The sequence below is a fragment of the Chrysochloris asiatica genome, unplaced genomic scaffold (genome assembly GCF_000296735.1).
Source record: "Chrysochloris asiatica unplaced genomic scaffold, ChrAsi1.0 scaffold00004, whole genome shotgun sequence".
Taxonomy (NCBI): Eukaryota; Metazoa; Chordata; class Mammalia; order Afrosoricida; family Chrysochloridae; genus Chrysochloris; species Chrysochloris asiatica.
The window spans coordinates 24529577-24546968 of NW_006408522.1; the positions used below are offsets into that span (position 1 = coordinate 24529577).

Below are 17392 nucleotides of genomic sequence, written 5' to 3' on the forward strand. Positions count from 1 at the left end.
TATCACTTCACTTCGCTCTCCTTTGCTGGCTTCATTCTAAGACAGGCAATGACCACTTGACAGTGCACAAGGCTACCAGCAGCTCTAGGCTTTTATCATTCTCAGTTTACAATGACAAGTGAAAACTTAGAAAGTACAAATACATATATGAGGGTAAGTAAAAAAAATATTGCTACAAAATCAGAGAAACATTCAACAAAAATATCAAAATGTGATGTTGTTTCTTGACGTCTCCTCCTCCATCTATGTTGATACACTTCTGAAAGCAGTGTTTCCATATCTCTATCCCTTCCACAAAAAATTCTGCAATCTTCTATTTACACATAAAAACGGCAATTTTGACATCCTTCAGGGATTCAACTCATGTTCTTTTTCCAATGTTCTTCATGTTTTGGGAACAAAAGGATTTTAAAGGGGCAAGATCAAGGTTGTAGGGTAGAAGGGGTAAGTTTCCCAATAAATTCTCCCAGGACAGACTTTGCTACCCTGGAAGACTCAGCAGGTACACAATAAAAAGAAAGGGGTAAAAATCCTCAGTGCCATTTTCCTGGCCTTTTTCTCATCAATGTAGTTTCGTTTTCAGAAAAGCCCCTATGATCAACCTTTGTCCTTCAAGAATCTCTCTCAAGATGACCACTTGTGGATTCCAAAAAACAACCACCAGAAGCTTCCTCGCTAACTTTATCGGTCTTGAATTTAACTGGCCCAGCATACCCACCCCCTGAGAAAGGTGTTTCAATTGTACTTTTTTTTTTGAAGGTACCCTAATAAGACTAACATAAGTGTACTATTGAGAGAACTTGTCTGCCACCATCCACTGATCACAGAGATGTTTTGTTTGCAGTAAATCTGTACATGTATGAACTGGATCCTAAACAACAAACTTTTTGACTTGCCCTTGTATATCACTTACTATAAGCCAAGTGTTGTTGAATGCCTTTTAGATATATTAATTCAGTTAATATTCATAATATTTCTACGAAGTAACTCTTGTTATTATTACCCAGTCTCTATATATGACGAAGCGTAGTGGTTAGGAATCGGGCTGAAAAACTTCAAGTTCAGCAGTTCGAAACTACCAGCTGTTCCGCAGGAGAAAGTTGAGGCTTTCTGTTCCCGTAAAGATTTACAGCCTCAGAAACCCTGTACAGGGTTGCTATGAGTTGGAACCGACTCCACGGCATATAACCATCACCCCATCATATATGACGAAACTGTCATTTAGCTGACAAAGTGGAAAAGTAAAAGCTGGAATTTAGATCCAGGTAACGTAGCTCCTGGTGTGGTGCTGTAGGATGAGCACTGGTCTGCTAATTGCAAGGTCAGTGGTTCAAACCCACCAGCTGCTCCTTGGAAACCCAATCCAGGGTCACTATAAGTCAGAACCAACTGGCATTCAACAACAGTATAGCTCCAGAGCCTGTGCTTTCAACCACCACACCATTTCATCTTTTGAAAACAGCACTCTATCTCCTACGGCTTCCATGTCAATCATCAAAACGGACCTGGTGCTATTGGGTCAGGTACTCATGCCTGGATCAACCACCATGTTGGGGGAACAGATTTAGCTTATTAAACTGGATCATCTGCCCATGCCTATGGCAGGGTCGCATGATTGTTAGCAATCACTGCTCCCCATTCAAAAAAAAAAAAAAAAAATGCCAGACAGATGTAAAAAGAAGCATTATGTCTATCACAGACAGTGTGGACTTAACAAAAATAGTCCTATAGAAACTAGTTACAATTCTAATTGTGCTTGGATTTGCCACTAATGAAAAAAATCACTTACTGCATCTTTTTCAGCAAGAGGTTCTGACCCCATCTACTTCCAAAAGTGATAAGATCACTGGAGAAAGAGATCTCTGCTGTTGTTGCTATTGTTAAGTGCCATCGAGTCAGTTCTGAACCATAGTGACCACAGGGTTTCCAAGGAGCAGCTGGAGAGCTTGAACCTCCGACCTTACAGTTCAAATCAGCTTTGCAGTCCAGCACATTAACCCACAGCACTAAAGCAGGACTCTAAGGATATCTCTAAACAAATAAAAACAATGACACAGAGACAAGACATTATATTAAATGCAGTAATGGAAGAAAGACAGAGTAAACTTGAGCATGTAAATTCTAAAATGAGTTTTATAGTCATTGCTCTCTCTGAAAAATTTCCATCAAACTTTCTTTTAAAAAAATACAAGGTAAAAATGAAGGAAACCAGGATATTTTTCAAGGGCTCTTGCAGACATTACACATAATTATTTCTAAGAAGATGAAAAGCACAATAAATTTATTCGTTTTAACAAACTATAGTGACAAAAACATCATTTGAAAACGTTAATGGATAAGTTTTCTTGTTTCTTTGTCTCCAGAGCATTTGGCATTCTTTATCAACTGGTACATAAAAGAGTAGAAAAATAAAAGATTGTCATACTGTCCTACATATTTCTCTTTTAACAAATCAGTATGGTAGTCAACTAGAAAATAGTAAATGGCTTCAATTGTAGAAAGGAAGGTGTCTGGCTTTCCTTTCTGATGGCGCCAAAAGCAAGTTTTTCTTGATTTCAACTCAACTTGTAACAACCCTGCCAACAAAAAACAAAACAAAACAATAAAGATATAAATATTTCTTCTTAACTACAAAGCATGGCACAATAATAATGATTTCTCTCAATCATCTCAGATAAGTTCTTTCAATCACAATTCCAAAGATGTTTTCTTAATGCACTAAGGTATATATATACATGACGTTTTCTTAATGCACTAAAGTATATATATATATATGCAATATAAGGCATTGAATGAAACCTTTATACATTACAACTACCTCTCAGTCTTGGATCTTGTAACAACAGGTTAAAAGGAATTTAAGATATTCATCTCTTTCTATCTTCAATCTATCTACCAGTGTCTTTTAAATTTTGGCCTGTGACAGGGCTGAAAGTTCCAGTTTTTACAACGGCAAAACTCTTTACTTGATAAACTTATATGAACATGTTGTTCTGAACCTTGGAAAGATAAGTGCCTAATGGGCCTTAATACCAATAAAAGTTTACTTCTAGAGGATCAGTTTTAGGCTATTTCTTCATAAACAAAATACCTACAATTATTTCTTTAGCTTCTGTCACGTCTATGCTCCAGAGCCACAGGACACCGTCAGAAAGACTGTCTTGTCCTTGTACATTCAAAGAGGAAATGGTTCATGAAATCACAAAGCAGCCCTGTCATTTCTTATAGCTCAGATTTCAGCCTATAAACGCAGAGTGATTTCAGACCCTTAGACAAGTTCTCAGAATCACATGACTTATATTTCTATACTTTACTTTGATCACATTTTAAAGTGAGAAATAAAAGTGACAAGGTGACATCAAAATTAATCCACTGGCCCAGACCTGGAATTTTTAATTCAAATAATGATTTCCTACCATCACACACCATTTCACCCAGAAAGTTACAAAAATCTTTTGATCTGCCTCCAAAACACAACAGAGAGTTAAGGGATAGAAGACAATTAAGATACAAAGAGACCTTAAGGATTGAATATCTAATAGGAGTTCCGGGAAGAGCAAACAGGAAGAATGGAGGACGTTATATAAACTACCAAGAATGGAGAGCTTGATCTACCCTCATATTGTGTTTGTGAAGACTGGATAAGGCAGTACAGGGGACCCTGTGAGAGTTAGTCCTCAATGGGACAGCCTTGTTTTTCTGGATCTATCAAGTTTTTCACCTCTGATAGGGTACAGTCTCACCACTTTTCTTTCACTCATTTCAGTGAAAAATATTTGTTTTCTTTCTTTGACAGTATTTCACCTTATACAGGTTCTGTCTAGCACATCCTAAAATGCAGCATTTGTTGACACAATGAACACAGTTTGAGCAGTGTTTAATGATGTGAACAAAGCTATCACTTAAAAGGCTGCAACAATACAGTTAGTCAAAATAAAGTGGAAGGGATGACTAATTTGTGTGATGAATTAAAGTGTAATGCCATGCTTACTCATTTGGACACTCCAACAAAAAGAAACCTCCCTCCCCTCCGTAGTCTCCCAAGACTGGTGGTGCATATTCAAGAATGTATGTCAGCTCTTCACTTGTAGGTTTAGGCTTCCATTTTGTGATTATATTAGCTACTTTTAATATAACAAATAATATATTAAAAACAAGGGTTTTATTTATGTGTAATTTATGTGTTGCCTTTTGACAGAGGTGAAAATAGCTAGAGCTACTTCTCTGTAAAGTTTGCCAGAACAGTACAGTGTTCCATTGGTAAATGGGTTCTTAACCTCAGCATTCATAATTAAAAACAAACAAAAAAAAAAACAGTGCCTTATAAATTCCAATACATTACATTTGAGAGTTTAAATGGAAGTTTAGAGTTAACATGTTCAGCTTAAGCCCATAAAATGATAAAATGTCTGAAAACCTAAAGGCAATAATTTTAAACAAACACGGATTGTTTCTCGTGAAAGCTTGACTTATCCAGAAACTGGCATTTCAGCAAATCACATATACACAGAGGCTATAAATATGTTCAAAAACCAATCATTCCCTGTGGTGTCAGAAGGAGTCAGGAGAGTCAGTGGCTGAAATATGACACACACAGAAGTCTGCCTCTAGAAACTTTATTTCATTATTTTGTTGTTGTTGTTAAATGCCACTGAGTTGGTTCTTACTCCTAACTACCTTGTATAGGGTTTCCAAGGAGCAGCTGGTGCATTTGAACCACTGGTCTTGCAGTTCAAACTGACTTTGCAGTAGAGTGCTTATCCCACAGGGCCACACCAGGACTCCTTCATTATCTTAGCAGGGCTGGGAAACATCGACCCACAGGCCAGCCATATAAAGCCCATGAAATCATTTGGTCTGGCCCTGCCAAGGCTACCACAGTTCCAGTCATCCAAATATAGCAGACTAATTTTTAAATTGATAATTTTGTATGGTCCTCAAATGATGTTGTCTACAAATATCCAAATGGCCCTTGGCAGAAAAAAGGTTCCCCATCCCTGTCTTAAAGGCTAAAAATTTTTTTTAATCTTTTGATAATTTTGATCTGGCATAGAACTGACATAAATGATTGATACTTTCTATGTGATTTTGAAAGTAATAAGAGAAATCTTTTGCACAAATCTGATTAATATCAATGTGGGCACTCCAAAAACATTTTGAATCGTACTTCAAAAATTCCTTTTATAGTTTTTTCAAGGGTTTACACTTGTTATTTTATTTGGTCAATTCAATTACCACAGAAGGTACATATAGAGAAAAATGTCTCAAAACATCATCAAACTGAGAAGTAACTTGCTACTTTAACCATCCAAGTGAATGTGGCCGGTATACTTCCTCTCTCTCTGAAAGAACAGGATCTTAGGGCTCCCTCGCTTAAAAATCAGCAATAAATCTCTTCCAGGTCTTCAGTACCCTAGTACATCACACACACACAAATACAGCTCCCTTCTATCCATTACTTAGCCTCTATCATGTTTTCACACACACACATAAATACACACATACACAATTAGAATGCCAAAGAAATTTTACTAACATGTGTACAGCTCTCAGTAGTACAAACGATACAAATTAAACTAGTTAAATCTAGCATTCATTCAATTTAGCCTGGGACTAATTAATATAAATCAGACTCTAAAAACCATTCTAAAGATAGATCTTTTTAACACAAGCCTAGGGAGGCACACTCCCAGGTTGAAACTTTTCTTCTTAATAATAACTAGGCTGCTCTCTTGCTTTCTAGTCAAACAATATATACAAAACCACTGAAGAGCTGGAATTAACCTAAACATTTTAGAAAAACTACAGAAAAAATCTGATGAAGTCAGTAAAGCGGAAGAGAACAAGAGAAGCACTTTGAGTTTCTAGCTGTATTTCTTAGGCAAATAAGTTGTAATCCTTTTGAACCATTGCTTCTATAAAGCAGAGATGAAAATATTTTCTACTTTCATTATATTGTGGTGAAGATCAAATGGGATAATCTACATAAAATTACATTGTCTACTCTAAATAAACAGAAAATAAGAAGTATAACAAATGATCAGCAGCTATATTACTGAATCCATATTTCCTAACTCTGGTCCATTCTACTACATTTTATTTCTATATAATAGTATTAAAAAAAATTAACTGTATAATTTGATAAAATCTGATTTCTATGATGCATAACCTTTGCAAAAGGGGCATTCAGACAAAGGTAAATATGAATTTTAGAATTTAAAAAGTCTATGTCCCACAGGGGAGCATGATAGCTCTGTACAGTAAGCACTGGACTGCGAAACACAAGGTTGGTGGTTTGAGCCCACCAGCCACTCCATGGGAGAAAAATTAGACTTTCTGCTCCCACAAAAAATGTACAGCCTCAGAAACCCTATACAAAGTCACTATGAGTGGGAACTGACTTGACAGAACTTAACAACAACGTTACACAACCACTTTTTTACAGTACTGATTTTAAAAAACTGTAAGAAAAATACACATTGATCAGATTCCAATTAACGATATTATTTTAAATTAAGAAAATGTTGATGTTAAGTGCCATCGAGTTGGTTCCGACCCATAGAGACCCTGTATAGGGTTTTCAAGGAGCGGCTGTTAGCTTGAACTGCCGATCTTGCAATTCAAATCAACTTTGCAGTCCAGGACATTAACTCACAGCACCACACCAGGACTCCAATAAGGAAAATTAATTTAAGTGTATTTGACTAAAAGACTTTTAACTGTGTCAATTAAACAATGATGACTGAATTCAAAAGTTATCACAAACATTTATTTTCCCTGTACCTACCTTGGAAATCCTATATAGGGTTACTATAAGTCAAAACTGACTCGACAGCACTTACTAACAACAACTCCACTACAGAAAGATTAAATAATTTTTACCAAACTTGGATGTGATCCCATAAATTTTCATCTGAGGTTTATAGTTTTTGTCAACCTTTGTTTCTAATATAATTTCCCACTAAAAAGAATTACAACTCCTTAGAAAAATGGTTGATTCCGGGTCTGGAACATGAAAAGAAAAGTACATTAGGTACATCATGTTGTATCAGAAAGACTAATGTGGCCATGCAAAAAGGATTTGAAGGCACACCTACAGGCAAAAGTTGAGTGTTAAAAACAATATCAAGTCATAAATCATAACATATTGAACTAAAAAATAAAGGCGACAACAGTGATTACAAGAAAGTGGGGGTAGGGGAGTGAGAGTAAGAGGAAAACAGAAGCCTGAAATGGAAAAGCTCTGCTGTATGTAAGAATTTCAGCTAACAACAGAAGAAGAAAGAACACACTTGAAAAATCATCCTTTTATCTTAAGTGATAATATTATTGTTAATATGATATTAGGACTGTATTACTATGCAAAATAATGTTATTATTCTTAGGACAAATATACTTGAGTATTTAATAGATGAAGTTTTTTAAATCCTGCAAGATACTATTATATGGATCAGCCAAAAATACAAACATAAGTACATACACATAATAGAAAACGAGAAATCAAGCAAATATGTCAGAACATTAACAACTGATGAGTCCAGGGGAGGGTAGAGGGGTATTCAATGCAACACTTGTTTCACCTTAACTGTAGGTTTGAAGTTTTTCAAAATAAGTCAAAAAAACTCTTTTTTTTTTTTTTTCTTACCTTGAAGTCTTTCATCAGAGAATATTTTGTTTGTTTGGTTCCAGGTACTATCTATGAATATAATTTTCTTCAGTGTTGTCCCTTTCCAATTGCTGTCATTCAACTCACAGCCACCTTCTCCTTCTGTTTTCTTACGCTTAATAGATGGCCTGTCATTGTCATCATTGTCACTTCTAACATTATTCTGCATCCTTTTTTGCAGATGAAAAGAAATATCTTTTATTGAGACAGACTTTGGTCCAGGAAAAACAAGTGCAACCTAAAGCAAAGAAACTGTTGTTAGCAGTGTGCTAACATGATCTTTAAATGAAATCTCTCCCCATTAACTTATAACATTAAGAGAAAAAAGTATGTTGAATATCTGAGAAACAAGCATTCCGTTCTATTGTGTGTGCTTCTTTAATATGTAAGGTAGTGTTTATGGCTCTTCTTTAGTAATTGATCATCATAAATACAACCCAAAAGTCTTACAAGTGTCTGAACATTGGGCCTACAGACAATTCCTAGTTGCCTTTAAGCAGGATGTTGAACCTATTCTAACCAATTCTGTGATGATGACTAAGCAAAACAGGAACAGATCTGAATGTTTACAATTTGGTGATTCATCACGATAATCTGAATGAGAAAAAGTAGATTGAAGCCTTGGAATAGAAAACTTAGAAGATACAAAATACTGAGTCCTTTCAGTAGCCTAATGCATACACGGAATTAGATTATTGGTAGCACTATGGATTCCTGGTATGGCACTGTAGGATCAGTGCTGACTGCAAACCACAAGGTCGACAGATCAAATGCACCAGCTGCTCTGCAGAAAACCTATACAGGGTCACTATGAGTCGGAACGAACTCGACGGCACTTAACAGCAATATGGACAGCTACACACATTGAAAGTGGCACAGCTGAGTACATCCTTGAGTGGGGTCATCTGAGCAGGGCTCAAAACCAATATATGTCTATGTAAATTTGCCTTAAGTGCGAAACTACTGAACTAACTCACAACAAATTCTTTATCACAATCACATTCAATTACTGCACATGCAGCTTTTAAATCACTGAAAAGGCTTTGTGCCTTTTCTAGCACTGAAGTAAGATTAAAAAATACCATATGCACCTCTTCCAACTGACTTACAATTTTTTAAAGACAGATCTTGTTCACAACCCAGGGACTGCCTTATTTAGTTTTGCTACAAAATCAAAGCAATATTTACTGAACAATATCAAAATGTGTAGCTATTGTTTCTTGATATAAATCTATACACTTCAGAAGGAAGATGCACTGTAGTTAGGGATTATTGTTGTTAGATGCTGTTGAGTCAGTACAGATTCACGACCTTATGTACGTACAACAGAATGAAACACTACCCTGTCCTGTGATGATCTCATAGTTGTTCCTACACTTGAAATCACTGCTACCTGCGCGGTGCCAATCCATCTTACTGGGGTCTTCCTCTTTTGCACTGACCTTCCACTTTACCAAGCATCCTATCCTTCTCCAGTGATGATTGATCACTATTGATATTATGTCCAAAGTATGAGAGATGAAGTCTGGCCATCATGTTTTCTAAGGAGCATTTTGGCTGTGCTTCTTACAACACAGATGGTTTGTTCTTCTGGCAATCCATGGTACTTTAATATTTTCAACCAAGACAGTAACTCAAATGCATCAATTCTTCTACAATATTCCTTATTCATTGTCCAACTTTCATATGCATAGAAGGCTACTAAATTTGAGGCTACAGTTTGGGTCAGGTGAACCTTAGTCCTCAAACTGACATTTTTACACTTAAACACTGTAAAGATGTCTTGTGAAGCAGATTTGTCTAATGCAATACATTGTTTGGTTTCTTGACTGCTGCTTCTATGAGTGTTAATGGGTGATCCCAGCAAAATGAAGTCACTGACTTCAATCTTTTCTCCATTTAGCTCGATGTTATTTATTGGTCCAGTGGTGAGGATTTTTGTTTTCTTTTCAGTGAAGTGCAACCCATATCAAAGGCTGTGGTCTTGGATCTTCACCAGTAAGTATGTAAAATCCTCTTTGTTCTTAGTAAGCAAAGTTGTATCACCTGCATATCACAGGTTGGTAATGAGTCTTCCTCAGATACTAATGCCACATTCTTTTGCATACAATCCAGCTTCTCAGATTATTTAATCAGCATACAGATTTAATAAATATAGTGAAAGAATAAAACCCTGGCACAATTTTCCTTATTTTAAACCATGTAGTGCTCCTGTGTTCTGTTCGAATGACTGCCTCTTGATCCATGTACAGGCATCTCATGAGCACAATTAAGTGTTCTGGAATATTCATTCTCCACAATGTTTTCCATAGTTTGTCATGATTCACACAATTGAAAGCCTTTGTGTAGGCAATAAAGCACAGCTAAACATCTTTCTGTTATTCTCTGTTTTCAGCCAAGATCCATCTGACATCAGCAGTGATATCTCACATTCCATGTCCTCTTCTGAAACCAGCTTGGATCTCTGCAAATTTCTTGTCAATGTACTGCTAAACTTTTTGAATTATCATTAGTGAAATTTTCATTGCATGACATATTAATGATATTGTGCAATGATTTCCACATTCCATTGGGTAACCTCTCTTTGGAAAGTGCACAAATGTGGATCACTTCTAATCAAGTGGTCAGGTAACTGTCTTCCAAATTTCCTGGCACAGTTGAGCGCCTCCAGTGCTGCCTCAATTTGTTGAAAGATTTCAATTTGTAGTCCATCAATTCCCAGAGTCTTGTTCTTTGCCAATGCCTTCAGTGCACCTTGGTCTTCTTTCTTCGGTATCATTGACTCTTGATCATATGCTACCTCTTGAAATGGTTGAACATCAGTTGTTGCAGACCGTGTAAGACTAGTCAGAGGTTCGAGGCCCTCTAGGGCCGAGTGTAACAAATGAGGCCACTGGCAGTCAATGGCAAATTGCTTTCATATTAATATTCAGGTATATATATTAAATTAATACACTGGAGCCTTTGAAAATCCACAGATAAATGTGATATTTTCCTAAAGCCAAGACTAAAGGTTGCAAGGTTAAACCTTTCTCCAAAGGATTAACTAAAAATATCTTAGCTACTTCTCAGTTCTTTGTTCTATAGACAAAGAACCCATCCTCCCTAATCCCTTTTCCAGGTACAGCCCATTCACCTGGGCTTCTCCTGCAGAACTCTCAACTTCCCCCAACTGACCTCAGGGGCTATAGATATGTTAATTGGGCCTGAAAATCCAAGTTGCTGGCCTGGGATTCGAACCAGTGAAGTACAATGTAAAGTTACCTGAATGTCTGGAAAATTACTGATGTTAGCTGTATCCTGTTTTAGTCCCTCCCAGCTTGGTGTGAAACTCCTCCCCTAAATAAAACAGAGGCCTGGTCCCCAGGTGTGCATTACTGGCTGGAAGGCATGGAGTAAAGATTGCGGTGCATTACTGGTTGGAAGGCATGGAGTAAAGATTGCGGTGCATTACGGGTTGGAAGGCATCCATTAAAGATTGCAGAGCAGTGAGTCGCTGCCTGCAGAGGCCATGATGTCTGTAGTCCCAAGCCTGCCCACCAGTGATGTATCCACCCTGGCTTTGGGGTGCCTCATTGTCTCCCTTCTTCTGTTTGTCTGTGTATTCTTTCGCTATCCCTATCGCCGCTGGATCTCCCCTCCTCGTGAACCAAAAACTCGTGACAACTATGTCGGGGTCAGACCCCGGCAATCAGTCATTTCTTTTTGGTCTCATAATTCTGTATATTTCTTTTCTTCTTCTTTTGATGCTTTCTGCATCATTCAATATTTTGCCCATGTTTTTGTTATTATATGCCATCAAGGCAGTTCTGACTCAGAGTGACCCTGTATAGCGTTTCTGAGGAGCGGTTGGTGAGCTTGAATCACCAACCTTGCATTGCAAACTGACTTTGCAGTCCAGCGCATTAACCCATAGCAGGACTCCTATATTCCTTCAATATTTCAAGTTAAGGCTTCAATTTTTCCATCAGTTCTTTCTGTTTGAGAAATGCTGAGAGTGATCTTCCCTTCTGGTTCTCTAACTCCATATCTTTACACATTTCATTACAATATTTGATTTTGTTTTCTCGAGCTAACCTTTGAAATTTTCCGTTCAGCTCTTTTACCTCCTCATTTCTTCCATATGCTTTAGCATCTCTACACTGGAGAGCAAGTTTCAGAGTATCTTCTGACATCCATTTTAGCCTTTTTTTTCTTTCCTGTCTTTTAAATGACCTTTTGCTTTCTTCCTGTATGATCATCTTGATGTTAACCCACAACTCTTCTGGTCTTCAGTCTTTAGTGTGTAATTCATCAATTCTTTTCTTGAGATGATCTCTAAATTCAAGTGGGAAATGTTCAAGGTCATATTTTGGGACTCATAGCTGCTCCGCGGGAGAAAGATGAGGCTTTCTACTCCCGTAAAGATACCCTCGGAAACCCTGTACAAGGTCGCTATGGGTCGGAACCGACTCGACGGCACTTAACAACAACAAGACTTCTTTTAATTTTCTTCAGCTTCAGCCTGGATTTGCATATGAGCAATTGATGGTTTGTTCCACAGTCTGCCTCTGGCCCTGTTTTGGCTGATGATATGGAGCTTTTCCAACATTTCTTTCCACAGATAAGTCATTTTGATTTCTGTGTACTCCATCTGGTAAGGTTCATGTGTATAGCCATCTTTTATGTTGTTTTAAAAAGCTATTTGGAATGAAGTCATTGGTCTTGCAAAATTCTACCATGCGATCTCCGGCATCATTTCTATCACCAAGGCCATATTTTCCAACTACTGATCCTTCTTCTTTGTTTCCAACCTTTACATTCCAATCATGAGTAATTATCAATATATCTTGATTGCATGTTTGATCAATTTCAGACTGAAGAAGTTAGTTATTGTTGTTTTTAGGTGCCATCTAGTTGGTACTGACTCATAGAGACCTTATGCACAGCACAACAAAACACTGCTCGATCCTGGGTCAACCTCACTACTGTTGCCACGCTTGAGTCCATCGATGCTGCTACTTGGCCAGTCCATCTCAAAAGTAGAATTCTTCAATCTCATCATTATTGGTTTTAGTGGTTGGTGTGCAAATTTGAATAATAATTGTATTATTCAATACATGATAGCACTAGGTAAGTAAGAAAAATATTAAATTATATTCAAATAAGTTTAGGAATACAAGAGATTGTAAAATTCATTTTTACATTCATTGTAAAGACTTGTGAAAAAATAATTTGCTTACTTCATGGTTTTTTTCTTCATATTCTGGAATACAAGGATACGTGTAAATATTTACAAATTCAGGAGCTAAGAGTTTTGCATGGATAGCAGTACTTTTCCCATCTGTTTCATTTGGATGTTTAATAATGTCAACCTTCAATGGAAGCTTAAAAAAAAAAAAAAAGATACAAAAAGTCTTCTCACTTTCATGTCAATAAAAGTGGTCTTTAAAGCTTAAATAGCAAACCTATAGCAATTTCCTATATATATGCTCAAGGTTTGAATGGCATGCTTTTCTAAAGCAGAGTGTTAAGAAAAATTAGAAATCATAACACAATTTCTTCCTAGATATTATCAATTGTGTGGATTTCTGGTATGAAGCTATGGATCAGCACTAGACTGCAAACCACAAGGTCAGCAGTTCAAACCCACCAGCTGCTCCTCGGAAACCCTATACAGGGTCCCTATGAATCTGAACCAATTTGACAGTACTTAATAACAACAATTACTAATCACGTAGTTGTTGCTGGTCTAAGTGCCATTGAGTCGGTTCCAATTCATAGCAACCCTGCGAGTTGGCACTGACTCATAGTGACCCTGTATAGGGTTTCCAAGGAGCGGCTGGTGGGTTTGAATCACCAACCTTGTGGGTTAGCAGTCCAGTGCTTATCTTACAGTGGCACACCAGGACTCCTATCATGTAGCAGAACACCTATTTTCAACACAGTGAACACAGAATCTGCTCTCTAAGCTCTGTAGTGCAGTGAATTATTTAATATGCCTCTTCTAACTTAAGTCTTTGTAACTCCTACCAAATGACTCTTTTCTGATGAATCTGGATAAGAGAAGGTGGGGAAAGATACTGATAATATGGCATTGTTCAGCTATGGATTTTAACATCATTAATTTAATTGTAAAAACTTTAAACTACCTTGAGTATGAAAGGAGTCATCTCAGAAACAGGAGGGGGGATCTTAATAGCATCAAAGAGTCAGGAATGGAATGCAGCATTCGAACACTGAGATTTCTGTGTCCTCAACCCAAGGACAAAAATTTGTGATACCAGAGGATTGGCAGAAGAGCAGCAATTATAGGACCAAGAGTCAGAGCACGAGACAGAGCAATGGGCTTCCCAACTTAGCCAACCAATTGGAAAGGATCCATATTTGTACCCACTCCAAAGAGAGGTGACCCAACAGAATGTGGATATCATGGTATGATATCATTAGTATCACATCCAAATAACATTTTACTGAAGATAATTTTATGATGGTTGCAACAATACATCAACAGGAGACTACCGAAAATTCAAGCAGGATTCAGAAGAGGATGGGGAACAAGGGATATAACAGGACATCAGATGGATCTCAGCTGAAAGCAGTATACCAGAAAAGGATTTATTTGTGATTTATTGACTCTACAAAGGCTTTTTGACCATGTGGATCATGACAAACTTTTGATAATACTGTAAGGAATGACTATTCCAGAACACATCATTGTGCTCAAAAGGAACCTGTACATAGACTAAGAAGCAGGTGTTAGGGCAGTACAAGGGGACATTGACTGGTTTAAAATCAGGAAAGATGTGCACCTGGGCTGTACTATTTTATCATACTTATACAATAATTATGCTGAGCAAATCATCTGAAAACTTGCATTATATGAAGAAGAACCTGGCATCAGGATAGGAGGAAGATTCATTAACAACCTGTGATACACAGATGATACAACCTTGCTTTCTGGAAGTGAAGAGGACTTAAAATACTTATGAAGACAGAACAAACAAGATGACATATCGGGTGGACGTGTAGCAAAGAGCTCCGCCAACAACAACACAGAATACCCGACCAAGCAGGCTCAGGGGATGGTCCCAGAACACTGAACCACATATAGAGAAATATTTATAAAGTTGGAAGGCTCACAACTGGGGGAATTTGTGGCAGAAACAAGATATCTACTGCTTTCTAGTCTGAAATGCTTGGCTGCTCCAGGAGCCTCCATCTTGGGTGAGACCACGTGGAGGAAGGATCAGAGCTGCCACAGACACCTGGCAGAACTGCTGAGATAAAGGTGTGGACATACTTTTCTTTGGGTAGCTGTTCATTGTTCCCTTGCTGTCTGTGCACCTCCGTTCTGGTGACTATAGGAGTGCCTGAGCTAGTGGGCACCCCAGGCCCCACCCTCGGAGGGTTCTACTATGCATGCACACAGATCTCCTCAAAATTTAAAAAGACCATTTCCAATTAAAACCAAACGGCCACAGCCAGCCCTGAACTGTTTCCAACTAGAAAAAAGGTCTGAACGGGGATTGTGGAGTGGGACAAGCAGACAAAAGAGAAAACAGGCCGAAAATTAAATCCTAAGTTATGTCAAAACGACCAACAGTGGTATCTTGAAACTTCTCAGGAAGAAGAATGAAAAGGGAAGCCCATTTTCTGATCACATCTACCTGGAGACATTCAGAAAGCATAAAAAATACCCAAATACATACCCATCTAAGTATTAAGTCCACCGATACCCCTGAAGATACCCAAAAAACAGAAGCAGACAACCATATATGCACATATCCAGAAACGAGATACAGTGACTGAGGCAAATGAGCTGGAAGGAGACCTACACTCCATACTGGAAGATGGGCAGGCTTTGGAAATGCCTGAGAAGGAATTCCTAAAAATGATTATAAAAGGTATCAAAACACTATACAATGCAGTTGAGAAAAATAATGAAGAAGTCAGGAAAGTGCTACAGGAACAATCAAATACATCATTGGAAACAATTCAAAACCTACAGAAAGAGGTCCAAATGATTAATAACAGAATATCAGAAATGGACAATACATTGAAAGGGCAAAGGAATAGAATTGAAGAGATAGAAGCTAGAACTAGTGAGCTAGAAGATAAATCTCTCAACACTACTAAGATAGAAGAACAAATACAAAAAAGAATTAAAAAATATGAAGAAGGCCTAAGATTCATGTTGGATAACATGAAGAGGAATAAAGTAAGAATTATTAGCATTCCAGAACAGGAACAATCACACAAGCCCACAGAGGAGATAGTTGAAGAGCTTCTGGAAGAAAATTTTCCTAACATCATGAAAAGTGAAAAGATAAGCATTCAACGAACCCCAGGATGGATAGACCCTAAAAGACAATCACCAAGACATATAATAATCAAGCTCTCCAAAATCAAAGATAAAGACAGCATCTTGAAAGCAGCTAGAGAAAAGAGAAATATAACATACAAAGGCAAGCAAATCAGATTAAGCTCGGATTTCTCAACATAAACCATGCAGGCAAGAAGGCAATGGGGAGAGATATATAAAACCCTGAAAGAAAAAAAACTGGCACCCAAGAATTCTCTACCCAGCAAAGCTGTCAATCAAATATGGTGGTGTAATCAAAACATTCCAGGATAGGCAGAAGCTAAGGGATTTTGCCAAAGCCAACCCTGCTATGAAAAACATCATAAAGGAAGTTCTGTGGACTGAGAACCAGCAAGAACACATAACAACTACAGAATGACGTACATGGCAGCATCAACCTGAACTCAATCGACAAATGAAAGAGTCAAGAACAGAATAAAATTATAAGAACAGAGGATCAGAGAGGTCAGTCTATGATCAAAACAATTACAATGTGAAAAAACGTGAATACAGAAGAACAGAGATCCAGGTAGTGGGAAGGTCAGGTAGATAACTGGATAAAATAGATTATCTTAAATGGAGGGAAGAACTAATGGAATATAAGGTAATCACAATGGGGTTGGGGTGGGGGTTTATTTTGGGTGTTGGGGAGGGCAAAAAAAGAAGTGGGAAGGAGGCAGAAGCATAAGATAGATAGGGGAACTGAGACAGGTTTGCATGGTCTAATGGGACAGAGGTAAATAGTGATGCATACTCAACCTTGGAACAAAGGGCTCTGGGATACAGAGATCTAGGTATAGCTTGAAGAGGGTAAATAATACAGACATAGAGAAGACATCTTTTAAAATCTATTTTCCTGCTTTAAAACAACTTGATTTCTTACCAACCTTTACAAGTGGAATCTGTTCAACAGGTACATTTTCAACAGGGACGTAACATGTATAGCAGTAGAACATTCTTGAACCACCACATTGGAGACACTTTGACCTCCCACTTTGCTGAGCTTTTTGAAGAACCTCTTGAGATGCCAGGTGTAAGTTTTGAAGGGGATCTTCTGACACTATGGAAGTGGTTTGTAACTGTTGTATTTCCATAAATTTTGAATTATTTTCTTCATTTTCTTTGAGAAATACAGGTGAATTGGAAGTCATTTTTCATTCAAACTCAAATTTAACATCTATTTCAAACCATATCATAGGTGCACTGTAAAAAAGGGAAAAAAAAGAAGGGGGGGACAAAATAAAATAAGACAGTTTACTCACTGCCCCTATAAAAAAAATTGATACACAATTGTGTAATAATTTTAATTGTTGTTGTTAAGTGCCATGGAGTCGATTCTGACCCATAGCAACCCTGTATAGGGTTTCCAAGGAACAGTTAGT

At 37.6% G+C, this 17392-nt stretch overlaps 1 protein-coding gene across 1 annotated transcript; it reads right to left on the reverse strand.

Moving 5' to 3' along the window:
• Positions 1-2328: 2328 nt before the first annotated feature.
• Positions 2329-17161, reverse strand: DTWD1 (DTW domain containing 1). The gene is made up of 4 exons (XM_006831866.1): positions 16898-17161; positions 12889-13032; positions 7646-7904; positions 2329-2576 (listed from the first exon to the last, which is right to left on the reverse strand). The coding sequence occupies exons 1-4, from the start codon at positions 17159-17161 to the stop codon at positions 2329-2331; spliced, it is 915 nt and encodes a 304-aa protein (XP_006831929.1).
• Positions 17162-17392: the final 231 nt, after the last annotated feature.

What these genes read in the sequence shown, in the direction of transcription:
- DTWD1 (XM_006831866.1), bottom strand. Translation starts at nt 17,161, where the DNA reads ATGACTTCCAATTCACCTGTATTTCTCAAAGAAAATGAAGAAAATAAT. An exon ending in ATGAAGAAAAAAACCATGAA is followed by an intron (nt 7,905 to 12,888) that starts GTAAGCAAATTA and finishes TCTTTGCTTTAG; the next exon opens with GTTGCACTTGTTTTTCCTGG. An exon ending in CTCTGATGAAAGACTTCAAG is followed by an intron (nt 2,577 to 7,645) that starts GTAAGAAAAAAA and finishes TTTTGTTGGCAG; the next exon opens with GGTTGTTACAAGTTGAGTTG.